Source organism: Erithacus rubecula, assembly GCF_903797595.1.
Source record: "Erithacus rubecula genome assembly, chromosome: 1".
Lineage (NCBI taxonomy): Eukaryota > Metazoa > Chordata > Aves > Passeriformes > Muscicapidae > Erithacus > Erithacus rubecula.
The window spans coordinates 76,542,417-76,563,712 of record NC_136658.1 but is presented as its reverse complement, the minus strand read 5'-3'; the positions used below and the strand labels follow the sequence as shown (position 1 = coordinate 76,563,712).

The following is a 21,296-nucleotide window of genomic DNA, read 5'->3' as shown; positions in this document are numbered from 1 at the left end:
CATACCTAGCAGATTGAATTGCCATCAAGTTCAGCATTGACTATGAATTTAAAAAAGTATACTGCTTGTTTATTTCTAGGAACTTTTGTAGAAGCAATCTAAATGGAATGCTTTGAGAGCTATGTGCCTGCGTTCTGCATTTTTTAATGTTGAAGCAGTACTTACATGGAGAATGTGCCTGTATTAAAAAGCAAAGCAAAAAGGGATGGTGGTGTTGTGGGAGACAATTTCATCTGGAAATCACAGAACTAATACAGCACAGGCTGGATCTGTTGTTATTCCTGTTGGAAGGACAATGGAATATATCTCAACCTTTTTTGATCACATTTTTGATAATATTTCCTATCCTTGACCTGTTCTCAGAAATGCAACACCTCAGATTCTTTTTACATATTCAGAAGTCCATTTTGCTGCCTTTCGTAAACAACAATTTAATTTGTCAAGGGAATTTTTAGCTGGAGTACTAATTTTTTGTAGCTTGTTTTTACACAATAGGAATTCCTTCCTGATTGATATTGTATTGTAGGCTTCTTCCTCTTTGCATATGTTTACATTAGAACCTGATAGATTTAGCAGGAAGGCTTGAGAATATCCTAGAATGTGTTTAGGAAATCACACAAAGTTCTAGGATTTATTACATTAACTTTTAGGTATTCTAAACTGTTTTGCTCAGGTACTCTTACTTCGGATCAATTTAAGCTGGAAAAGCAAAGCAGGAGCTGTAACTCAGCCTTATTATAATCTTACAGGTCACAACTGAATAGGAATCCCTGTTTTGTCCAGGATTTACAGAATGAATGGGTATCTAAATCACTCCATTTGAGAACAAGTCGGGCATACATTATCACCTTTAGTTGTGAGTTTCTTTACTTTTTTTTCCCTCCAAATAAACACTGCAGGTTCATTATATAAACTGTGTTTGCAATTGAGGAATCCTCTGACTATAGATGCTGAGAATGGATTATGATAAACAGGACAGCAGAAAATAGAGGATTATGAAGTGGGTTGTCGTGTTTCTAACCAGCCAAACTCTGAGTTCTTTAACTTGCTTCCATAGTAAAACAAAGGAAAGGCAGAAGAAAAACATAAAGGCAGTGCTTTCCAGTTTTGCAGCTGTGTAAATTGGTAAACATTTGTAAATAGGAAAAATTTAGCTGAGTGTTCTCTCCAATATCAAGTGATATGGTAATGCTTCATCTGTATCTCACTTGTGTATTTTTTTATGTACAATGTGCAAATGTGCCTAATAACCCTGGGCAAAACTTTGTGTAGAGCTGGCTTCCCACCCCTGCTGTTGGGGTGGTGGGCAGCAGGGGGGCTGCTCCCCCTGGAAAGGATCTAGGGCTTTTTGGGCAGACATCCCAGCGGCTCCGAGGCTGCCGGCTCGAGCGTGTTGAGGACAGACACCAGGGTGTCCGTAGGGAAGGTGCTGCTGGGCAGATGCAGTCAGGGAGAGCCTGTGTCTGGGTCCTTGCACAGCCTTACTGTGACAGAGAAACTTGTCATTTTTGTCAAAACAAAGTTGGTTGAAAACTGGCAAAACAAAGCTTAATTAACTTTTCAGAGACTGATGTTTAGGTTTATCGTGGTATATGTATTGTATATTTATTTTTTTTTCCACAGAAACCTGCTAATATTTTAGTTATGGGTGAAGGTCCTGAGCGAGGAAGAGTAAAAATTGGTATGTTTATATCTTTGATAAGTCCCAGTGTAGCATTTAAGTTAGAATGTTCTGAAGGTGCAGTTGTACCACCTAAAGTAGTCACTGTAATACCAGTATGTGCCTGGGCACATTGCCTAAATGCTGTTTTCTGGGTGACTTGCTTCATCATATTAACCCCATGTACCAGTTCTGACAATGAAATGCTGTAGCCTCATCAATAAAAAGTGGAAAATGTCATTATATTTTGCTTAAGTGGGTGTTTGTGTGGGGTGGGGGATTTTGATGGGAGGGTTAAAGATGACAGCTAGCTAGGAGGAAAGAAGGAGAAAGAAATACGATTTTAAAATTTCCTCCATTTACCTCTAATGCCATGACATCTTGCTGCTGCTTATAAAAAGCTAAATAGGGAACTACTCATTGCCACAAACCTTAAATCTTATAATGGAATCAAAGATGGCATTCAGCCTACAAAATATTCTTTAAAGAGTAAGCAGGTCCCTTGGGAGTGAACAGAAGAGCAAAAAACACAAAAATCTATCCACAGTGTCTAGTGAGATCTAATATCTAATGCTAAATGCTTAGCCTGGGATGTGCCAGGTTAGAAAGGACCCAACACTTCCACACTATTGAAACATTTTCTGGTGGGAGTTACTGTTTGCAGTGAGAGGATGATTTGTAGAAATTCAGTTGTTTTAAACTAAATGCATAAATAAAAATTAACAGTAGTCTAATAATAATAAACTGTACCAGGCTGTGCATTATCATGGCAGTGCTCTAATAGCAGGCTACTAATGCACAGCCTGCTTACATTTGTTATGGTAATGCAGTCCCATTTGGAAGGGTTTTTTAAAGCTAGTTCGTGTTTTTCACTTCCCTCTGGCTTTCTTTTATGAGATTACTCTTCTGCATTGTTACTCTGTTCTCTTACTGTTTTGTTTATCTGAACTATATTGTTAATCACTAGGATAATGATTCAGGGTAGGATTTTCAGGGAGCGTTCAGTGCTGCTCTAGGCCTTTCCTTGTCCTTTGGAATGCAGGGAATGATGGCCAGGATTGAAGGCTTCTGCAGATCCTACTCTGAAAGTTTTTAATGTGAGCTTTAAGGTTCACAGTAGGGATTGAGGTCTGCATAGTAAACAGGTACAGCACGGACAGCAACAGGGGAAATTGCTTCATATTACCTTACTCTTCATGGAGGGTTTCTTCCAAAACAGAGAAAGTAGGTCATCCTCTGGACTCACTTTTGATAGTGGTGGTGATATTTGCTGTACACAACTACTTGCTAGTGATTACACATAGACCACCCATTTATTTAATTTATAGATTTGAATTAATTTGAGAATAACTTAGTAAACAACTAAATTAAGTCAGACTCTATTCATGGACAGGTGAAAGATTCTGTATTGGGCCACCAGTCCTCTGAGCCATCCATTCCCAGCAGGGAAAGAGGGAGGGGAACCTTGGATTTCTAAGTGTATTATCAAAATGTAGATTTTTTTTTTTTATTATTGTCTTAAGATTGCCACAGCAGTAAAAGAATGCAGAAGTTATACACATACAAAGGGCTTCCATGTTTCCAGTGTAACTAATTTTTCTAAAAAATACATAACTGGTATTTAACTTGAAATAATTTTTATAGGCTTTTTGTGTCTTTTTGGGTCATAAACTCACTTTCTGCGAACAATTTTCCTTATTATTCAGTTATTAGTGACTTGATCAATTTTGAGTAATTGATTTTTTTTAATGTAAAAAACTGTAAAATGCTTCTCTTTTTAAATGCATTAAAGCAATCATAAATAGGAATGCATATGAAAAAATAATTAAGGATTGTCTAGTCAAGTTGGAGACCCATATTTACACTGCAGTATTCCCTCAGTGAGCTATAGCATGCAGGTCCTTTTCCATCAGGGTGGCTACTCATCTCATTTCATTCAAGTCTTTCTCAGCATGTGAATATCCCTACATGATAGGGTCAATCTGTCTTGGGATTTGGGGGTTGGTGGGTCAGGAAAGCAATTTCATGGGTAAAGCTGCATATTTTAATCTCTGCCCATTTTTTTTATGTATGACTTATATTTGGTAGTTCAGACAACTTTCTAGGTAGTTGTACACTACAAATTCTAAAAAACAGTTTTTAATGATGTAATGCCCACAACCCAAATTTTAAAATCATAGCCTGAATGGTATTCAGTACTGGTATGTTGATACTGTAAATGCATCTTGATAGCAAATCAGCAGAGAGGCAGATGCTGTAGGCTTAGTTGCTGTTTTTGTGTGAAGGAAGTCTTGCTACAGCTAAGTTCATGAGGAGGGAGCTTTTGTCACATGCATGTATCTATTATAAATCATTCTAACCTTTGCAGAATCTGCATTTTGCACACTTTAAAAATTGCTGCTTTATGAAAAATCATCCTGTAATAATGGGAGTATTTTACCAGAGAACATAGGTAAAAATGAGTCAGGATTTACCAGTGTCCTGAGGAGTTGATGCACTTCTTCAGAACAATGGTTAATTCTTTGTTGTAAATGACTCATGTTAGTAATGATTTATAATGATATACTTCATAGGTGATGTCATTCAGTAACTTCTACAGAGATTTGAAAATCTGCTCAGAGAGTTAATATCTGCTACAGTCCGCCTTTGCATTTTATTTAGGAGTGATGATAGTGCTAACAACTCAGTTTGTTAAAAAAAAAAAAAAAAAGAGGATTGTTGGTTTCCCTCAAATTTTGAAGCATCTCTCTTTGAATTTTGCAGCTGACATGGGCTTTGCCCGATTATTTAATTCACCTCTGAAGCCTTTAGCAGACTTGGATCCAGTAGTTGTAACCTTCTGGTATCGAGCTCCAGAGTTGCTTCTTGGAGCAAGGCATTATACCAAAGCTATTGGTAAGTAAATTTGATAAAAATGTACTATTTTATTCTTTATTGAACTGTACTCAGATATTGAAGCTTTGATAAATTGTTCAAAGGACAGTAGCTGAATTAAAGGTACGTTACTTGTTTCTTGAGGAAACATGAATCTTTGACAAATTGTTTACTGGGGTCTCAGGCTATATATATATATAGAAATGAAATACATTACTGGGTTTTGACTCCAAATGCCCTGCAATGCAATCTAAGTTTGTGGCTTTCACACAGAACTTTCATAAATGCTGTTAGAGGCTATAAAAAATGTGGAAGCATCTTATAACTGCTAGTACAATTCATATTAAGATGACTGTGAGGCACAGTGCATTAATTTTATTGCAGAGGCTATTTCCTAGTGTTATAAATATATGAAATAAAGAATATACAGAATGGAGAATACAGTGGCTGCACTGAAGCTAAACTGTAAAAGTAAGCTGCATTTTAGCCTCTCTGTGCCTTTTTTCAAAGTCAAATGACAGATGACCAGAGCTTCTGTGGGCTGTAGAACAGGGGAAGAAAACCCAGCAGCAAACTGGAGGGAGATCAGTTCTACTGGATTGATTTGCTGTGGAAGGGTAGAGAGACTGTAGGAAAAAGCATTGGGAAGTTTTTCTCTTGCTGCCTGGTTTGAAAGATGTGTTAAAGGCTGGCAGCCTGGAAGGAAATAACTTCCTTAGCAGGTACTCCACTTTGCATAGACATGGAGGTTGTATGTCAGCATACTGTGGTGGTGTTTCTGTAACCTGAAAGTCTTCCTCAGAACTCAGTCTTTTTTTCTTGTTTTTTTAAAGATTATATCTGTGTTTCTGTCAGCAATTCTAATGTTTATGCCTTAAATGTATTCTTGTTTACTTTTTCTGTTAATACTGTGTTTCTTTTGTAGATACATTTTTATATGTTCCTTTAAACTGCTTAATTTGTTGTGTTTGCACGTTCCCTCACTTTACTGCCATTTCTTTTGATTGCAGCGTGTGAAACTGCATGGGCAGTCATAACCTTTAGTACATAGTTTTATCAGTGTAGATAAAAAATGACTGTGTAAAAACACTGGGTAATGGGGTTATGCTGTCTACATTACTTGCTTTTGTCCTTGTTTATGACCTTGTTCATTCAAGGCTCAGTGTAGCACTACTTTGAGTTAAAAATTGTGTTTGTATATACTAGAAAAAAATTGAGAAAACAACTGGGAAAAGTCAGGTGATCTGATTATTAGATAGGAAAGTCACAGTGAAAAGAGAAAGGTTGTAGAGTTTGTGGGGGTTTTTTAATGAATATTATTACAAAGTTGTGAGGTATGTGGGCTTGTAGCAGTTTGCTGATTATTCTCAAGGTGTTACAGATAGCATTTGGTTTATACCAATACTGCTACTTTTCAGCTTGTACTTTTGGGGTCATTTACATAAACTTGGCTGATCAGCAATTGCACATTTCTTGGTCAGGACAGTGTGGCACTGAATGGGCAGGATGCTGGTTGGCTTTTCTTTGTTTTGTGTGTTGACAGTTACCCCAATAGTTTCCTTCACTTTTAATCTTAACCAAACTAATTTTTTGCAATGTTAAGTGGTAATTACACTAACTCCACAAAAACTTGTATGATATTCCCTCAGCTCCTGTGTAGTTACTGGAATGGGTACCTTCCTTCAAAGCTAAAAGAAAAAGTTGAGCAAGTTTTGCACTTCTACAATAGAAACTTAAGATTTTCAATACAGGAACCTTATCTCTGATAAGCTAAACACTAACATTCACCTCATCCAGATGCTTTTGGAAAGATTCATTTGTTGTTTTTATTTCTGTTCTCCTTTTTTAAAGATATTTGGGCCATAGGGTGTATATTTGCAGAGCTGCTAACATCAGAGCCAATATTCCATTGTCGACAAGAAGATATCAAAACTAGTAATCCTTATCACCATGACCAGCTGGACAGAATATTCAATGTAATGGGATTTCCTGCAGGTACATACTGTATTTTTTTATCACCACTGTTCAAAGAAAGATATCCATATTGCTTTCTTTGCATATGAAGGTGGCAGCTGATCAAAGCAACAGAGCTGTTTAAATACTATCTTTATTTCATGAGTTATAAATCTAGAATCCAATGGTCAAAATAGATATTTTCCCCTTTATTAACTATAGGGTTATCTTTGTGTATATCTGTACCAATGCTCTATAATTTTAAAAAATTGTATTTAATGGTGAATGAGTAAAAATAAGAAGGAATATTTCTGCACTTCTTCAGTACTGATTATTTATTTGGAAGACAACTGATGATTTATGAAACCAAGCAAATATATATATATATATATTTAGTGAATATTATGCATTTGTTTAACTTATGCCAAATTAAACATACAATTTGGAAGTAAAGAAGGGTACTGATTTCCCCCCCCTCCCCCCCGCCCCAGTGGAAAGCTGGTGATAAATTTCTTCATTCTAAACCAGAAAGAACTGGTAGTATGAACCAAAACCAATTACAGTGGGGATATCACATGTTGAATTTTCCCCTCAGTGTTGGTCATACCTTGTTTGTATGCAGGCTGCCTTGCTTCAGTTAATACTTTGTCTTCTAGTGTTCACATGATTGCAGGAGTCAGAGTTACAGGGGCCTTATTTTTACTTCTTGTTTATCTTTCTCCTCACTGCTTGTGTTCCCTGCTCCACTTTTAATTGTGTTTTCTTTCTTTTTTATTTTCTGGACTTGCCTCTTCCTTTCACATGACTTTTGTGGTCTGTGTGTTTGTGTGGTTCTAGAATTTTATTATTAAACATGCTCTTATTTTTGCTTTTTGCTTTTTTTTTTTTTTTTTTTTTGTGTGGGTACTTCATTGCTTCTGTACTGCTGTATAAGATTCACAGAAATGTTCCCTTTGCATATTGTCTCCTTACTTTTGCTTCTTAAGCAATACTCTCCCCTTCTGCTTTTTGAGCTAGAATTTTACCTTTATATACTTTTTGTAGTTCATTTGGGTTTTATATTGCTTTAGTATAGCTTGCATAAGTAGATCATACTCTCATTTTGGTTTTCTGATTGGTTTCATTAATCCTTTCTAATGGTCTACATTTGGCCTCTGGAGTTCTTTGGTTCTTACCAAGAAATGCTTTTCATTCGATTGCAGCAATTTTCTGTGTTTTAATTGACACTTGCCATATCTGAAACAGCTTCTCATGTCTCTGGGATAGGAGAGATGAGAATATTTTAACTAAGTAATAATTAAATAATTATCTCTGAATCATTTATTTATATATTTATTTATTTAATGCTTTTAAACTTGATGTTCTGCATTTTTCGGATGTAGTAAAGATTTGAATTAAACCAAATTACTTGCCCACAGAGCCTTTTCAAGAGTTTAAGGCATTTGAGGCTAGGTGCTGATAGTGAGGGTTTTTTTGTTATTTTAAAATCCATTTTAGCCTTGTTCTACATTGAGATGAATTATTTAATTTGAGTGTGCAGACTTTACTTTCTTAACTTTTTTTTTTTTGCTAACAGTATTTGTTACTTTGCAGAAATACCTCTGGGCATTTTCGTGTAACTAAAAGTGCAGTCAGAGCAGAGAATCCCTTAGAAGGTGACAGAATTGGCTGGAGTCCTGTGTACTCCTGTCCTGGGATCACAGCTGTGTCTAAACAAATTAAATAATAGTCCTGAAGGATTTCAAGCACAAGGCCTGATGTGTTTTTCTCTGGCATTGTTTTGTGGGCACTGTAGCTGGCATCTCTTTTTTTCAAGTTCTTGAGTTAGTCAGTACTCAGCTGGAACCTCTTAGGTGTTGGTATGATTTATTCTGAAGAGGTGATGAAGGAATAGGAGCTAGGGAGTACAAAGGCATAAGCAACTGCAAGGTTAGAGAAGCAAAATTTAAAAAAATAAAAAGGCTGTGAATATACTTGGAAATGCTTTGTTTCACTCACAGAGAGGGGGGAAAAATAATTAATACTGTTTTGCAGATAAAGATTGGGAAGACATAAAAAAGATGCCAGAACATTCAACCTTGATGAAAGATTTCCGGAGAAATACGTAAGTCTGAGTTGAGCTCTCTCAATGAAGCATATTTTATATCCTTCCTACTAAATCTCTTGCAGTTTCAAGTTGTTTTCTATGTAGATGCCAAACAAGGACTATTAAATTGTTATGACTTAGACTGTGGAAAATGAGAGTTGTTTGATAGTGGTGAACTTGGCCTGTTGAGGTGGTGTGGCTCAGAAGAGTAGCCAGAGAGGCTGTAAAGGGTAAGGGGGCAGCTGTGAAGCAGGTGATGCCAGTAACACCCCATGCAGCTCTGAAGTTTGCAAAGCACAGTGTGTCAAAGCACAGCTGTTCCCAAATCTATGGTATTAGCAATGATTTTCTGTAATAGCTGCTTAAAAGGGGTCTGGTAACTTTATACCATTTCCAGCAAACAGTGGGTATAATTGTCAGGTTTGGTGTCTAGGGTAGCTTACAGTGACTAAAGAAGAAAAATGCCCTTCAGCTTTGCTGTCCTGTTGCCACAGGCTAATACCTGCACTTAAAATGCCACCCTGTTGTCTGGTCTCCCAAATGCTCAGGCATTTGGGGCTGTACAGTTACATACATTACTTGTATCTGCTATGATATTGCAACCATTTAAAAACCTTTTATTTGAGCTTCTCTTAAAAAAAAAAAAAAGTAAATATGGGAATGTTCTTGTAGCTACCTGTAGGTTGCAGGAGAGCATTCAGATGGAGTTAGTATTTATCTCTATTTTCACTGTCACAAGAAATACACAGAATCAAACAGTATAGTAGTAAAATTGTTACCAGGCAGTTTAAATCCAGTTGATAGTTTGCTTGTCTGCATGTGGGTTAAAAGTGTGCTTTTTGTGTAGGTGTGATATGCTTTTATAAGGATGTGAGGAAGACATGCCTTTCTGCAGTTATGATTTTTAAGGCATCTCTGGTGTTGATAGTGTGTTTTTTTTCCCTGCTTATTGGATTTGCAGGGAGACTAAACTGTTCTAATTAATATGTTTTGTGGCTACCAAGAAAACTTTGCAGTATCAATGATTTGCATATTAGAAATATCACTTCTGTTTCCTTTTCTAGGTACACCAACTGCAGCCTTATCAAATATATGGAAAAACATAAAGTTAAACCAGATAGTAAGGCATTCCACTTGGTAAGTTACTGCATACATAAAAAAATCAAATTACTCATATATGTTACAGTTCTTTCAAGTGAGAGTTGAGATGGTGTCTAATCACTGTTACTAACATTATAAAAAAAGTTAGGAATAACTGATACTCTGCAATCTGAAAATTGCAAAATCACTTTATCCTCTCACATTGATAAATTGATTCTGAGTGTCATTCACTGGACTGTGTATTAGGAAGAAGTTCTTGAATGTGAGGGTGGTGGGACACTTGGGGCAGTTTACACAGAGGAGTTCTGGATGCCCCATGCTTTGAAGGGTTTTAAGACCAGGTTGGATGTGACTTGGATCAACCTGGAAGGAGAGTTGGGACAAAATGTGTTATTTAGGTACGTTCCAACCCAATCCATGCTATGATATGATACGAGTTTGCATCTTACAGACTTAAAAAGAAAACTTAGGACTTGGACATGTAGTTTGGAAAAGTTTAATATGTCTTCTACTAATCTTTTGTAGCTTCCTTATGAGTACTTTGTAGAACCCTTACAACAAGTAGTTCTCTCTAGAATGTCTAAGTTCTTTCTGAAGACTCCAGTTAAAATTACAGACTTGCTCAGCCCTGGAAGTGCTTGTGTGATATTGTTTCAGAAATTAATGAGCCTTTATGTCTGTGTTTTAAAGAACATTCAAGTTGCTACAAAAAAACTGTATACATGTATTTAGAGAAGAAGGAATTTAAGGGTGTCTAATCTCTCTGAATTTTAGCACTCCTTATCTTGATGTTTCCTACTCAGGTTAAATGTTTTCAGGCTCAAATGATAAAGTAAATAGATTATTTGGGAGGTGGATGGGAGTGAGGGAGAAAAAGGAGACTTTTCATCTTGGATATGAGAAGAACAAATTGGGAGCAAAAGGGAAGGTGGTGGAGAGTCCTGGACATCTGAAGGCCACATGGCTTTTGCTCAAGTCATTGGAAGCTGTACCTTCCTGGATAATCAGACACAAGCAGTTTTTAAGCAGCTGTCTTTTTTCTGTTCAATATTCTTCCCTGTATAAATCCTGGAATTTATTCTCCAGTCAGACCAGATCTGATGCAATATTCTTCTTATGGCACACTGCTTGAGCAGGTTTGAATGGAGGTTTCCAAGCAGATGAGTTATACTTCAGTCTGAGACAGAGCATATATTTAAGGTTCAGATTAAACCCAACAGTACAACCAGCTGAATCAGGTAATTATTGCAGCTGTACTGTATGCATCATTTACTGTGAAGTGTCTTTGCTCTCTGAGGTTAAAAGTTACTGAAACTAGAGATGTTTGCATAAGTGAGCAAACCAGTCCTCTCAGAGAGGCCCCATAACAAGACTTTCTCTGAGTTAGCATTCTCTGACAAGCTGTGAATGCTCTTTCCAAACCAATCTATTTCTCATGTGTTTTGTCTTGCAAGATTAGATATTGTTTTCAACAGAGTAACAAAGCTAGACACAAAATAGTCAGATGAAAATAGTTTAAAACATTTAATGCAGCATTTTCTCTTCACTCTGCTGTAGCACAGGAGGATTGTAACTGTGTGAACAAGTTCAGTGTGTTTGTACCAAAAAGCAGTGGTTACATTAACATATAGAGTCAGGGAATGGTGTCCTTGGCCAGATCACTGCCACTCCTCCATGCTTGGTTATGTCTGTCCATGCTGAACAACAGGATCATAAGGGAGTTGGAACTTGGACCCCACACTGAACACACTCCTCAGCTGGTACCTCACCCACGTTCACCCAACACAGCTATGGCAAGGAGGGGAGCTTTGAGTGGTTTGGATGCTATCAGTCAGTGGCAAGGAAGCTGAAGAGCAGTCAGGGCATTTAGCAGTGTAGGAGCTGTGCTATTTCATGCCTGCCATAGCTCTGGGTGTGAGAGAAGTACTGTGAAGCTCATTAGCTCTAAGAGAATTTTCTCAATTTTCTGTTGACTGCTGTCTGTCAGAACAGTTCACTGGATCCCATTAAAAAAACTGGAGCTTTCCAGAATAATGTCTTAAAATACTGTTCAGGAGCTGCCAAAATTTGAACTTGTCTTAGGTTTCCACTCTTGTTTGAGGCTAAGCTCACCTGCCAATGAATGCCTTGGGCCTCTCCAGCAAAGTCTGAACAAATTCAGTGATTTTCTTGGTGCCAGTTCTTCCAGAGGTATTCCAAGATCTTGCTCTTTCACAGCTGTTCAGATACAAGTATATTTTCCTTTTACTGTCTGCATCAGAACAGATTAAAAAGATGTTTATAATCTACTGTTTTAAAATACATAAATCTAGAGATTGTTGTCAATTCCAAAAAAAAAAAGTTTTGATTCCCCAACTTGAATGAACCAGATTTTTTCCTCCTCTTTACAGATGTTCTTGTACATGGTCCCTTTTCACAGGCAGAACTGATGTGTTAGCTTAAGAAAATTTTGGCTCCTGCCTGCTATTGCAGCTTACTGTTTCTCCACTTCCACATTCTTGATTTTTTTCCTATTTATTTATGCCCTAGAAGATGGCAAACAACTGCTGTTTTTGGTTAATTTAGTGATTCTTGATCTTTATGTGGTTACTTTGGTCCCTATGAACTGTAGTGTTTGTCCTATTCATTGATGATGTATGAATTTTACTGCATTTTTATTGTGTCATTTAGCCAGGTGATCTTTAGGGGACAGAACCAAAGTTTTGATTACCTGAGTATATAATGGTGGCACAATCATTTTGATTTCTTTTTGTATGGCTGATCATGACCAAGGCTTGTCAGCATGGAATGGACATCTCTAGAACCCAATCACCAGAAATTATACTAGAATTTTGCAGTGGTTTTTATTTGTGCTTTTCAGGGTGTTGGCAGTTGTTTGTCATGATTTGCCTTTTCCTTTTCTGGCTTTTGGCAGTGCTTTATGGGAGAGTAACAACTGGCTTGTTCAACATACTATTCTATAAAAACTTCCTGTTGACTCAGAGAACTGAAATAACTTAACTGTGAATTCTTGTGGATGATGTGAAAACACAACAGGATTGATGGTGGCAATTCATAGTTATGATGTTCTTAACCATGCTGTCAAAACTGAAGGCTGAGGAGGGAAATGTACTTTCTTAACCTCAGCTTTTGAAGTGTGGAGATTTGCATTGCACTTATGAATTCTCACTTAATAGCTAGTGAAAGCAGAGAGCCAGTTTAGAGCTAGATCATGACACTGGACCTTTTTGAAAAGGTGAATATATGACTCCTATAAAAAGTATGAATAGGAAATGTAAATTAATATTATTTACCTATTTTCTTGTTAGATCCACAGTTTTAAAATAATGCAATACAGATTAAAAGTGAAACATTTGTTTTAAAGACCATTGTCTTTTACAATATGTCATGGTGCAATTTTGCCTTGGGCAAAATTGTTGTATTGGTGAAGCATGAAAACTCACTATTTTTTCTGTGTGATATCTAAAGGTTATCTCATGTTGCTTGTCCAGGACAGCTGCTTGGGTGGATGGAGAGAAGTATGTGCATGTACAGCAAACTTGTTGAATAAGAAACATGTAGTTTAAGAATGCATCACTGCAACTCAGCACTAGAGCTAAATAAAGTAATTATGGTCTGATGTTGCTAGTTCACATGGCCTCAGCTGGAGTGCTGTGTCCAGAGGAGGGCCATAAAGGTGATTAGAGGTCTGGAGCACCTTTTCTCTAAAGACAGGCTGAGAGAGCAGGATTTGTTCAGCCTGGAGAAGAGAAAGCTCCAGGAGACCTTATAGCACCTTTCAGTGCTTGGAAAGGGGTCTCCAAGAAATCTGGAGAGGAAGAGTTTTTTGATAGAATAAGAGATAATGGCTTTATAATGAAATAAGGTAGATTTAGATTGGATATCAGAAGAAATTGTATATTCAGAGAGTGATGAGGCTCTGGAACAGGTTGCACAAAGTTGTGGATGCCCCCATCATTGGAAGTGTTCAAAGCTGGGCTTGACAGGGCTCTGAATAACCTGGTTTAGTTAAATGTGTCCCTGCTCATGGCAGGGGGTTGGACTAACTGACCTTGAAAGGGCCCTTCCAACCCAAATAATTTTGTGATTAAAGTTGCTAGTACATTGTGGAAACTTTAATGGTTTTGATAGAACACTTGTGGCTGGAACTGAGTGTCCTGATCTTTTCAAGTGAAAATAGGTGTCTTTTGATTGGAAATGAAGTTTCTATTTTAAAAGGAGAGAAGAATGTGGTTATGGCATTTATGGTTTGGCTTTTGAGTTCAGACACATTTATATCATCTTGTCTTTCTGGAATACAGTGAAGTTTCTATACATAATTTTGGTAATGTAAAGGTGTTTTTTTGTTTGTTTTTCTTTTTTTTCTATTTTTTTTCTTCTTTTTTGTTTTCTTTTTTTTTCCCCAGCTTCAGAAATTGCTCACTATGGATCCAATAAAGAGAATTACCTCAGAACAGGCTATGCAGGATCCTTACTTCTTGGAAGATCCTCTTCCCACGTCCGAGTAAGTGGTCAGTTTATTAACCTATCAGTGCATTCAGAGATGCTTTAGAGCTGTGCTTTCTCTCTGCCCTAAGTATGTTTGTGAATATTGAGCTAAATACTGTCTAACAACCAAAGAAAGCTATAACTACTAAAATGCCATTCGTGGTTTTAAAAATTAAGTAGCATTTTTATTAATCTCTTGCTTTATGGAACTTTGATCCTATTAGTTGCAGCACTAATCTTGTTACTCAGTGACAGGTTGATTATGCATGCTGCAGATCTTGGTAGACAACTGCTAAGTGCCTGCATGTCCACTTCTTTGCCTCAGAATACTAGATGACAGTCTCTAATTAGTTTACATTTTTGTCCTAGCCTTTGTTGTAAATTCACTGTGTCTCTGTGCTGTCATCCTTAACAACTTAAATCCATTTTTTGTAGACACCTCTTTTTTTGTTTGCACAGGCAGATTTACAAAAGGGAGAAAATTTATGGACAGTGAATGATTTCATTAAAAATTAAGCCCTTCTTCCAAAAGACTAGCCAGAAAGCATGACTGTACACCCTCTTAGGAAAGCTATTAGTACATCCTGTCTGTGATTCTCTACCCTTATGTAGAGAGGAATTTATAAAATATGTATACTTATAAGGAATTAATTAAAAATGAAATTATTTCACTAAAGCCTTACTGGATTATTTATAGCATCTTCTGACCTTTCTCTGTGATTTCAAGTCATGTGAATGATTGGCTGTTGCAGAAACTGCTTTTATGGTAGTGTTTGGCTTTTTTCTCAAATTTAGGTTGACATTTTAATGTGAATACACAATGAGTATTGCTAACAGGTGTACAAAGACTTTATTATAAATATATTCTAGTGATGAAGGGCAGGTAAATATTAGCAAATCCATGTGGACTGTGAGATATGAATTGACAGGTGAAATTTCTATTTACTTTTAAACTTTTTCCAGGTGGTTTTGTTAATAGTGAAGTTTCCAGGAGTATTTTTCATTAGTCCTGAGACTGAATTACACAAGAGCTGTAGTGAGGTAGCTCTTTGTGCCCTCGCAGATACCTAACAGGTGATGTACTTTTCTAACCAACAAAAAAAAATATTGGTAGCTTAAGTTAGTGTATAAGAGTAAAGTGAACATTAAAATTAAATGTGAATATGTTTTTACAAAGTTTAGAATATGTGATAGGGAAAATTTCTCCCTTAGTTGCAAGTATTAAATGATGGCTCAGGCAACTTGTAACTATCATGGGTGAAGTGTGAATCTTACAGGTCTAACCCTTCTGTTCTAAAACAGTGATAAATAGACTTTTTTTGGGGGACAGTGTTTTTGCAGGTTGTCAAATCCCTTACCCAAAACGAGAATTTTTAACAGAAGAAGAACCAGATGATAAAGGAGACAAAGTAAGTACTAGAAGAACAGTATCATCATGTTTCACTGGCTTTTACACTATTTCCTGATTTCATGTTATTTCATGGACTGCTTTTGAGTTGAAATTTTTCTTTGTGTTTAAACAATTGAGAAGAACCAGCAGCAGCAGCAGGGCAATAACCATACTAATGGAACTGGTCATCCAGGGAACCAAGACAACAGTCACACACAGGGACCCCCACTGAAAAAAGTGAGAGTTGTTCCTCCTACCACTACCTCAGGTGGACTTATTATGACCTCAGACTATCAGGTATTTTGTTTTATTCACATATTGTGTATTTGCTTTTCATGTTTAGAGCATGTTTCTTCAAACTAAAAAAAATAATTTTGTAAATGTCACTGTATTAACTTTTACTTTTTGGCATATTTTGTTGTTTTGGGGTTTTTTTTCAGATTCATTTAGTTGATGATTTGTTGATATCCTGATGCTCTTTAGGTTGGCAGTAAGGAAATTAGGATCAGACATTATTAGAGTTACCAATTATTACCTTCATAATAGGGAACACTAATAGTTATGGACCAGGAGCCTGTTATGCTGTTCTCTGTATCACCTAAAAATGCAATTTCTTGCTCAAACAAGCCTGTAATGGTAGGTAGCAGAGGATGTTGCAGTAAAAAAGCTGTGAAATAAGATCATTTCCAGGCACTTTATTGTGGCACCCTTCATATGGTCCCCAAGTGTCTTTGTTCAGTTTATCTCAGGATACACCAGTAACACATCAGTTTGCAAGTCATTCTCCTTGAACAATATACATTTTTAAAGCTATTTGAGACAGTGGTGTGCCTTAACTATAGTTTTGCAGGGTGGGGTGCCTCTAAGTATAAATGTCATCTTTTAGTAGGATTATCCATCACAGGCATTTTTATAGGAGTTTCATCCCTTTCAATCTGGCTAGCTGCAGCCAATTGCTGTTTTGGCCTTTTAATTAGCTCCTTCTCCCACTTCTTAAAAACACAGACACAGAGCAGAAGGCAAATGCAGCTGTAACTTTCTTAATCTTGCCCTTGGGTGGAGTTGCACATCTAAGGAGGTTGATTCAGAGGTTGTGTGTACTGTGTCAGGGAGCTCCATTTACATGGCCTATTTACATGCCCTTCACCTCATTTTGCTGCTGTATTGTGGCATTTTGAACAAACTTCAGCTCCTAGTTCTGTGAACCAGAGCTGAGGTTTGCTGGCTCATAAGTCAGAGGACTCAAATTGCTCAGCCAGGGTTGGCATTGGTTCATTTTCAGTTCATGCTCATCAGAATTTTTGTACTTGCAGATATCCATCCTGGGATGACAGCTGGGGGCAGCCCTTGTTGAAAAATTATAATTTCAGAATACTTTTCCCCTTAAGATAGTGGTGGCTGCTGCTTTTTTGTCTCGGGAGCTCTTACTGATAACTTGACTGCTCCTGGCCAATCTTTCTGCTGTCTTTCTAGGAGGGAAAGTACCTGATTTTTGAAAAAAATACATCTTTTCCCTCCTAGCCTTGCAAAGAAGCAGTCAGTAGATTTGTTCTGATTAAGGTGTCTGGGAAACATGATAATCAAAGAGGAGACCTGAACTTGCTAGCAGTAGAACAAAAGCAGTTAAGAGTTTCCAACTGATGGTTTCAGGTCTTCCTGAAAAAAATTCCTCAGATTTTTTGCTTCTAATCCAGCAATTTGAGAAGAGGGAAAACAAACATTACAATGCAGCCCCGGTGTTTTAATCAAACACCTGTTCCTTTGTTCTTCATTTGATTTGCTCAAATTCCCCATATAAAGCTTGTGAAGAAGGATTGCCATCTCCTGGGCAAGGCACACTAAGACAGTTTCTGCATTCACTCAGAAGTCCAATTACTCTCTGCAGGGCACATTGACCTCATATCCTTTTTTGCCATGCATAAAAATAGTAGACACATGGCACACAGACTTTCTTGCCTCCTTGTTTAAATCTGCAATGTGACACTCCCAAAGGCAATGTGATTAAACAGTCTGGAGCATTTCCACTGCTCTGAGCTTTTGCTTGTGATAACCCTCTGGGTGCTTAATGGTATTTAGAAAGGATTGGATATTTACTTTTGTTCTTAAACAAAAGCCATTTGTTGCTGTGGGTGTCATGAAAGAATCTGGTTTTTCATTACCTCTCTCTTAAAATAAGATCTGTTTTAGAAGTCATGATGCAGGGAGTGTTTTACAGCTGAAATGAGTGGTCAGTTTTGAATGGTTAAATTTGTGATGGTTTCCTGCATGCAGGAGCCACACATGGGCAAAACCAATGTTCAGGACTTTTGCTCTTTTGAATTACATCCTGTGTTTGCAATATGGAGAAGGATGGTCCAGAGCAGTGAGCCTTCTGTTCATGAGTGCCTTAGTCCTTTTCTCAAGGCTGAAGGCAAATTTCACAAAAGTTCAGTCACTGTGTTAATGGTGCATTTCAGCAGAGCTGGTTTGTTCCCACTGACATTAAGTGCTGGTCCAGCCATTTGTCCCCATTTTCTCTAGAAGTGTTAGCTCAGTCCTGTGAGCACATGTTAACAAGTATAGTATGCCTTTCTTATTTCTGCCATCATCTCAGCATCCTGGGTATAGCTTCTGTTCTAAGTTTTGTACAATAAAAAAAATTGGAGTTTTTGTTTTGTTTTGTGACTTAATATTTTACTTTCTCAGGGTGTTGGTTCACCACAGTTTTTTTCCTATTCAGGTCTCAGTAGCAATGCCCTAGTCCTGGCATAAAGGAAAGTTTATAGAAGTTTCCAGACCTCTTCTAGAAGCAGCTTGTCCTAAAAAACACATGTTCTGTGATGTCAAAAATTCAGAAACTACAGTGTCTAAATGCTGCAAAGTTTGTGAGGGATGTAAACCTTAATGTGAATGTAAACCAACACAGTAATGCACTGAAATTGTGTTAATTTAATGAAATGTTAAATGCTGCTAAGTGGTCAGATACTTATATTGCAAATTTCATGGGCAGTCCTTCTTTATAACACATGATCAGTAAATAATAACTTTTAGGTTAAATTTTAAGTAGGTGCTTGCTGGTTTGCTGCGAGCTTCTTGCAATGATGAATGCTCCATTCACATAATTGTGGGGGTGCTGGAAACCATCTAGCCAAGTCCCCCACTTGGAGCAGGGTGGCTCACTCAGGTTAGCATGGCTTTCTTAAGCTGAATCTTAAAAACCTTCATAGAGACTTCTCATACTGTGGCAGGTTCTTGTTCCAGTGCTGTACTGGCCCCTTAGTGGTCCCTCTTCCAGTGTCCCACTTGAACCTCCCAAGCCACCATCTAATTATATTTTGCCTGAAATATCTGGTTCCTTTGAGGAACATGTTGCTCTTGTCTTTAAACTCTCCCTTAAGTATTTTAAGGCTGCCAATAGTTGGCACCTTAGCCCAGTCACAGCGCTCTCAGCCTGTACCCCTGGGTCACACAAAAGGGTGGCAGGTGCATCCTCTGTGTGTGAAAATCTCTAGAATAAGGCAGAGTGGCTCATCAGCAGTAAGATGCCTCACCTGGACCTCCACCCGAGTCTACCATCCTGATGGGAGAAGGGAGCAAGTGAAGACTACTGCTGTGAGTGGTAGCCCAGTGTCGTGTGCAGGTGCACAGTAGCCATCTGGAGGGTTGGCTGGAGGTTTGGCTGTGGTGGGTGAAGATTCCCTGATCTGATATTCCTGACGCCTGTTACCCGCTGCAGTCAGAGCAAGCGGGACAAAGCCTGGAAGTGCAGCTGCTTTGAGCTCTCTTGAGTAAGGAGTCAGTAGATGCAATTGCGTTGCCGTGTCCATGTTACAAAGGGCTGTGTGTCTGTGCTTCCCCCCGCAGCGTTCCAACCCCCATGCTGCCTACCCCAACCCCGGACCAAGCACATCGCAGCCCCAGAGCAGCATGGGCTACTCAGCTACCTCGCAGCAGCCGCCGCAGTACTCGCACCAGACGCACCGGTACTGAGCCGCCGGTGCGGCCCCGGCCGCGGGCGCGGCTGCGAGCCGGGAGCGCGCTCGGGCACGAATGTACTGTACACCCGCACCGCCGCCCTGCCGCGGGGCCCCGCCTTCTGCCCGGCTCCGGGCTGACACTTGAAAGGAAAGTGCTAGCACGGTTTGTGTTGTGGATATGCTACTTCTGTAGTTTACTTGACACGGTTCAGACTGACCGATGCGTTTTTTCAGTGACAGTCTGTAGCAGGTGAAGCTGTGAAGTGTGCTAGGGGCAAGCATTTTTGTTGTCGTATGTGGTGAATTCTCTTGATGTAACAACTTCATCTGACCAATAGTACGCGACATCTTTGAACTGGTACTTGAAGCATACAGTATATGTTACCATGGCAAAAAAGCAAACTAACTGTAACTCTCAGACAGTTTTGATAGACGTTTATTTTTAGTGACTTTTGTGGGTTGGTTCATTTTCCACCTAGATCGATGTTTTATGACCGACACAATTGCTACGATGAGATTTTTTTTAAAGAACATGAAAGCGTTTGCATTTTTTCCCAGCAATTACAAACATCCCAAAGATTTATTTCCGACATAAGTTTTTGTTTTTGTTTTGAAATCTATGACTTGACTGGTATTAAAGCTGCTATTTGATAGTAAAATAAGTATGTTGTCATTGATATAAACATGTTTGGTTCAGCAAACAAACTAAAATGATTGTCATAGACAGTGTTTTATTTTTTTCCTGTTGGTGTTAATGATTTGTGAGCATGCTTTGAGATTAAAAAAGCATGAATGATATTTCCTAAAAAGGTGCGGCATCCATTCAGATATTTTGTCATGAATTTTGAGAACCAGCTTGGTGTAGTGGATTTTAAATTTTATTCAGTTAATTTTTTTTTTTTTAATGTTCGCACGTTGTTTAGGGGTGCCATTCCTACTGCTGGAGGAACAAGGTGTTAGGAGAGCCTTAGAATTTATGAGGAAAAAACTTACATACAATGTACTGTATCAAACTATTTTACATGAATGACACAAGTATTCTGAGTAAAAAAAATCAAACATTGTTAAAACAAGGTGTTATGTAATAAATTTATTTTTCATAAATCTGCATATGACCTTTGCCTGTATTCCTTTTTATCACTGAAAGCCCCTTGCTCCCCCATCCATACATCTGTATCAGGTTGTCCTTTGAAATGGCATCCAAGAGGAATTTGTCTTGCAAAGCAGGCTTCCATTAATTCATAAGAAGGATAATTTTTCTGTTAAACAGCAGGAAAAAAAAGGCATTGCTCTTGTTCTGTACATGTAGCTGATCAGCTGGAGATACTCTGAAAGTGGGTTTATTACCAGCAACATTTCCTAGATCAGGCAGCTCCTTTTCATGTACAAAATCCAGAGGCATTCCTGTCTGGATAGTTCTTCTTAGGTTTCTGCAGCTCATTCTGATTTTGGTAGGTAATACCACACCATGATTTTGACATAAATGTATGCAATACACACAGGGTATTTTTCTTCAGGTGATTCGTGTAATGTAAATATCAACTGGTGTGATTCCTCCAAACGCACTGAGATGACAGTGGGGGACAAAACAAAAACCAGATCATTAGCCAGCCTGAAAGTCAAACCATGTTTGAGGTGAGGATAAAGCTACCTGACTGGGGGGACTACAGGTACAAGTATTCAGGAGACTTGAAACCAAAGAAGAAAATTGGAGTGCAAAATTTATGCTGCTTTTATGATACCTCATGATGGCCTTTTAATTTTGGCATGAAATGTGTGAAAATCTCT

The 21,296-nt window shown here is 38.0% G+C and overlaps 1 protein-coding gene across 5 annotated transcripts in view; it reads left to right on the top strand.

Moving 5' to 3' along the window:
• Positions 1–20,618, top strand: part of CDK8 (cyclin dependent kinase 8) — a 71,034-nt gene extending 50,416 nt beyond the window's left edge. For 2 of the 5 annotated variants that reach the window (XM_079317229.1, XM_079317232.1), the window contains exons 5-13: positions 1,624–1,681; positions 4,424–4,555; positions 6,386–6,529; positions 8,522–8,591; positions 9,638–9,710; positions 14,081–14,178; positions 15,493–15,571; positions 15,691–15,849; positions 19,396–20,618. In XM_079317229.1, the coding sequence (XP_079173355.1) occupies positions 1,624–1,681; positions 4,424–4,555; positions 6,386–6,529; positions 8,522–8,591; positions 9,638–9,710; positions 14,081–14,178; positions 15,493–15,571; positions 15,691–15,849; positions 19,396–19,521 (939 nt within the window). In that variant the 3' untranslated portion in view covers positions 19,522–20,618. The remainder of the gene's footprint in view (positions 1–1,623; positions 1,682–4,423; positions 4,556–6,385; positions 6,530–8,521; positions 8,592–9,637; positions 9,711–14,080; positions 14,179–15,492; positions 15,572–15,690; positions 15,850–19,395) is intronic. The other 3 variants (XM_079317230.1, XM_079317231.1, XM_079317233.1) reach the window with 3 other exon arrangements.
• The last annotated feature ends 678 nt before the right edge of the window (positions 20,619–21,296 follow it).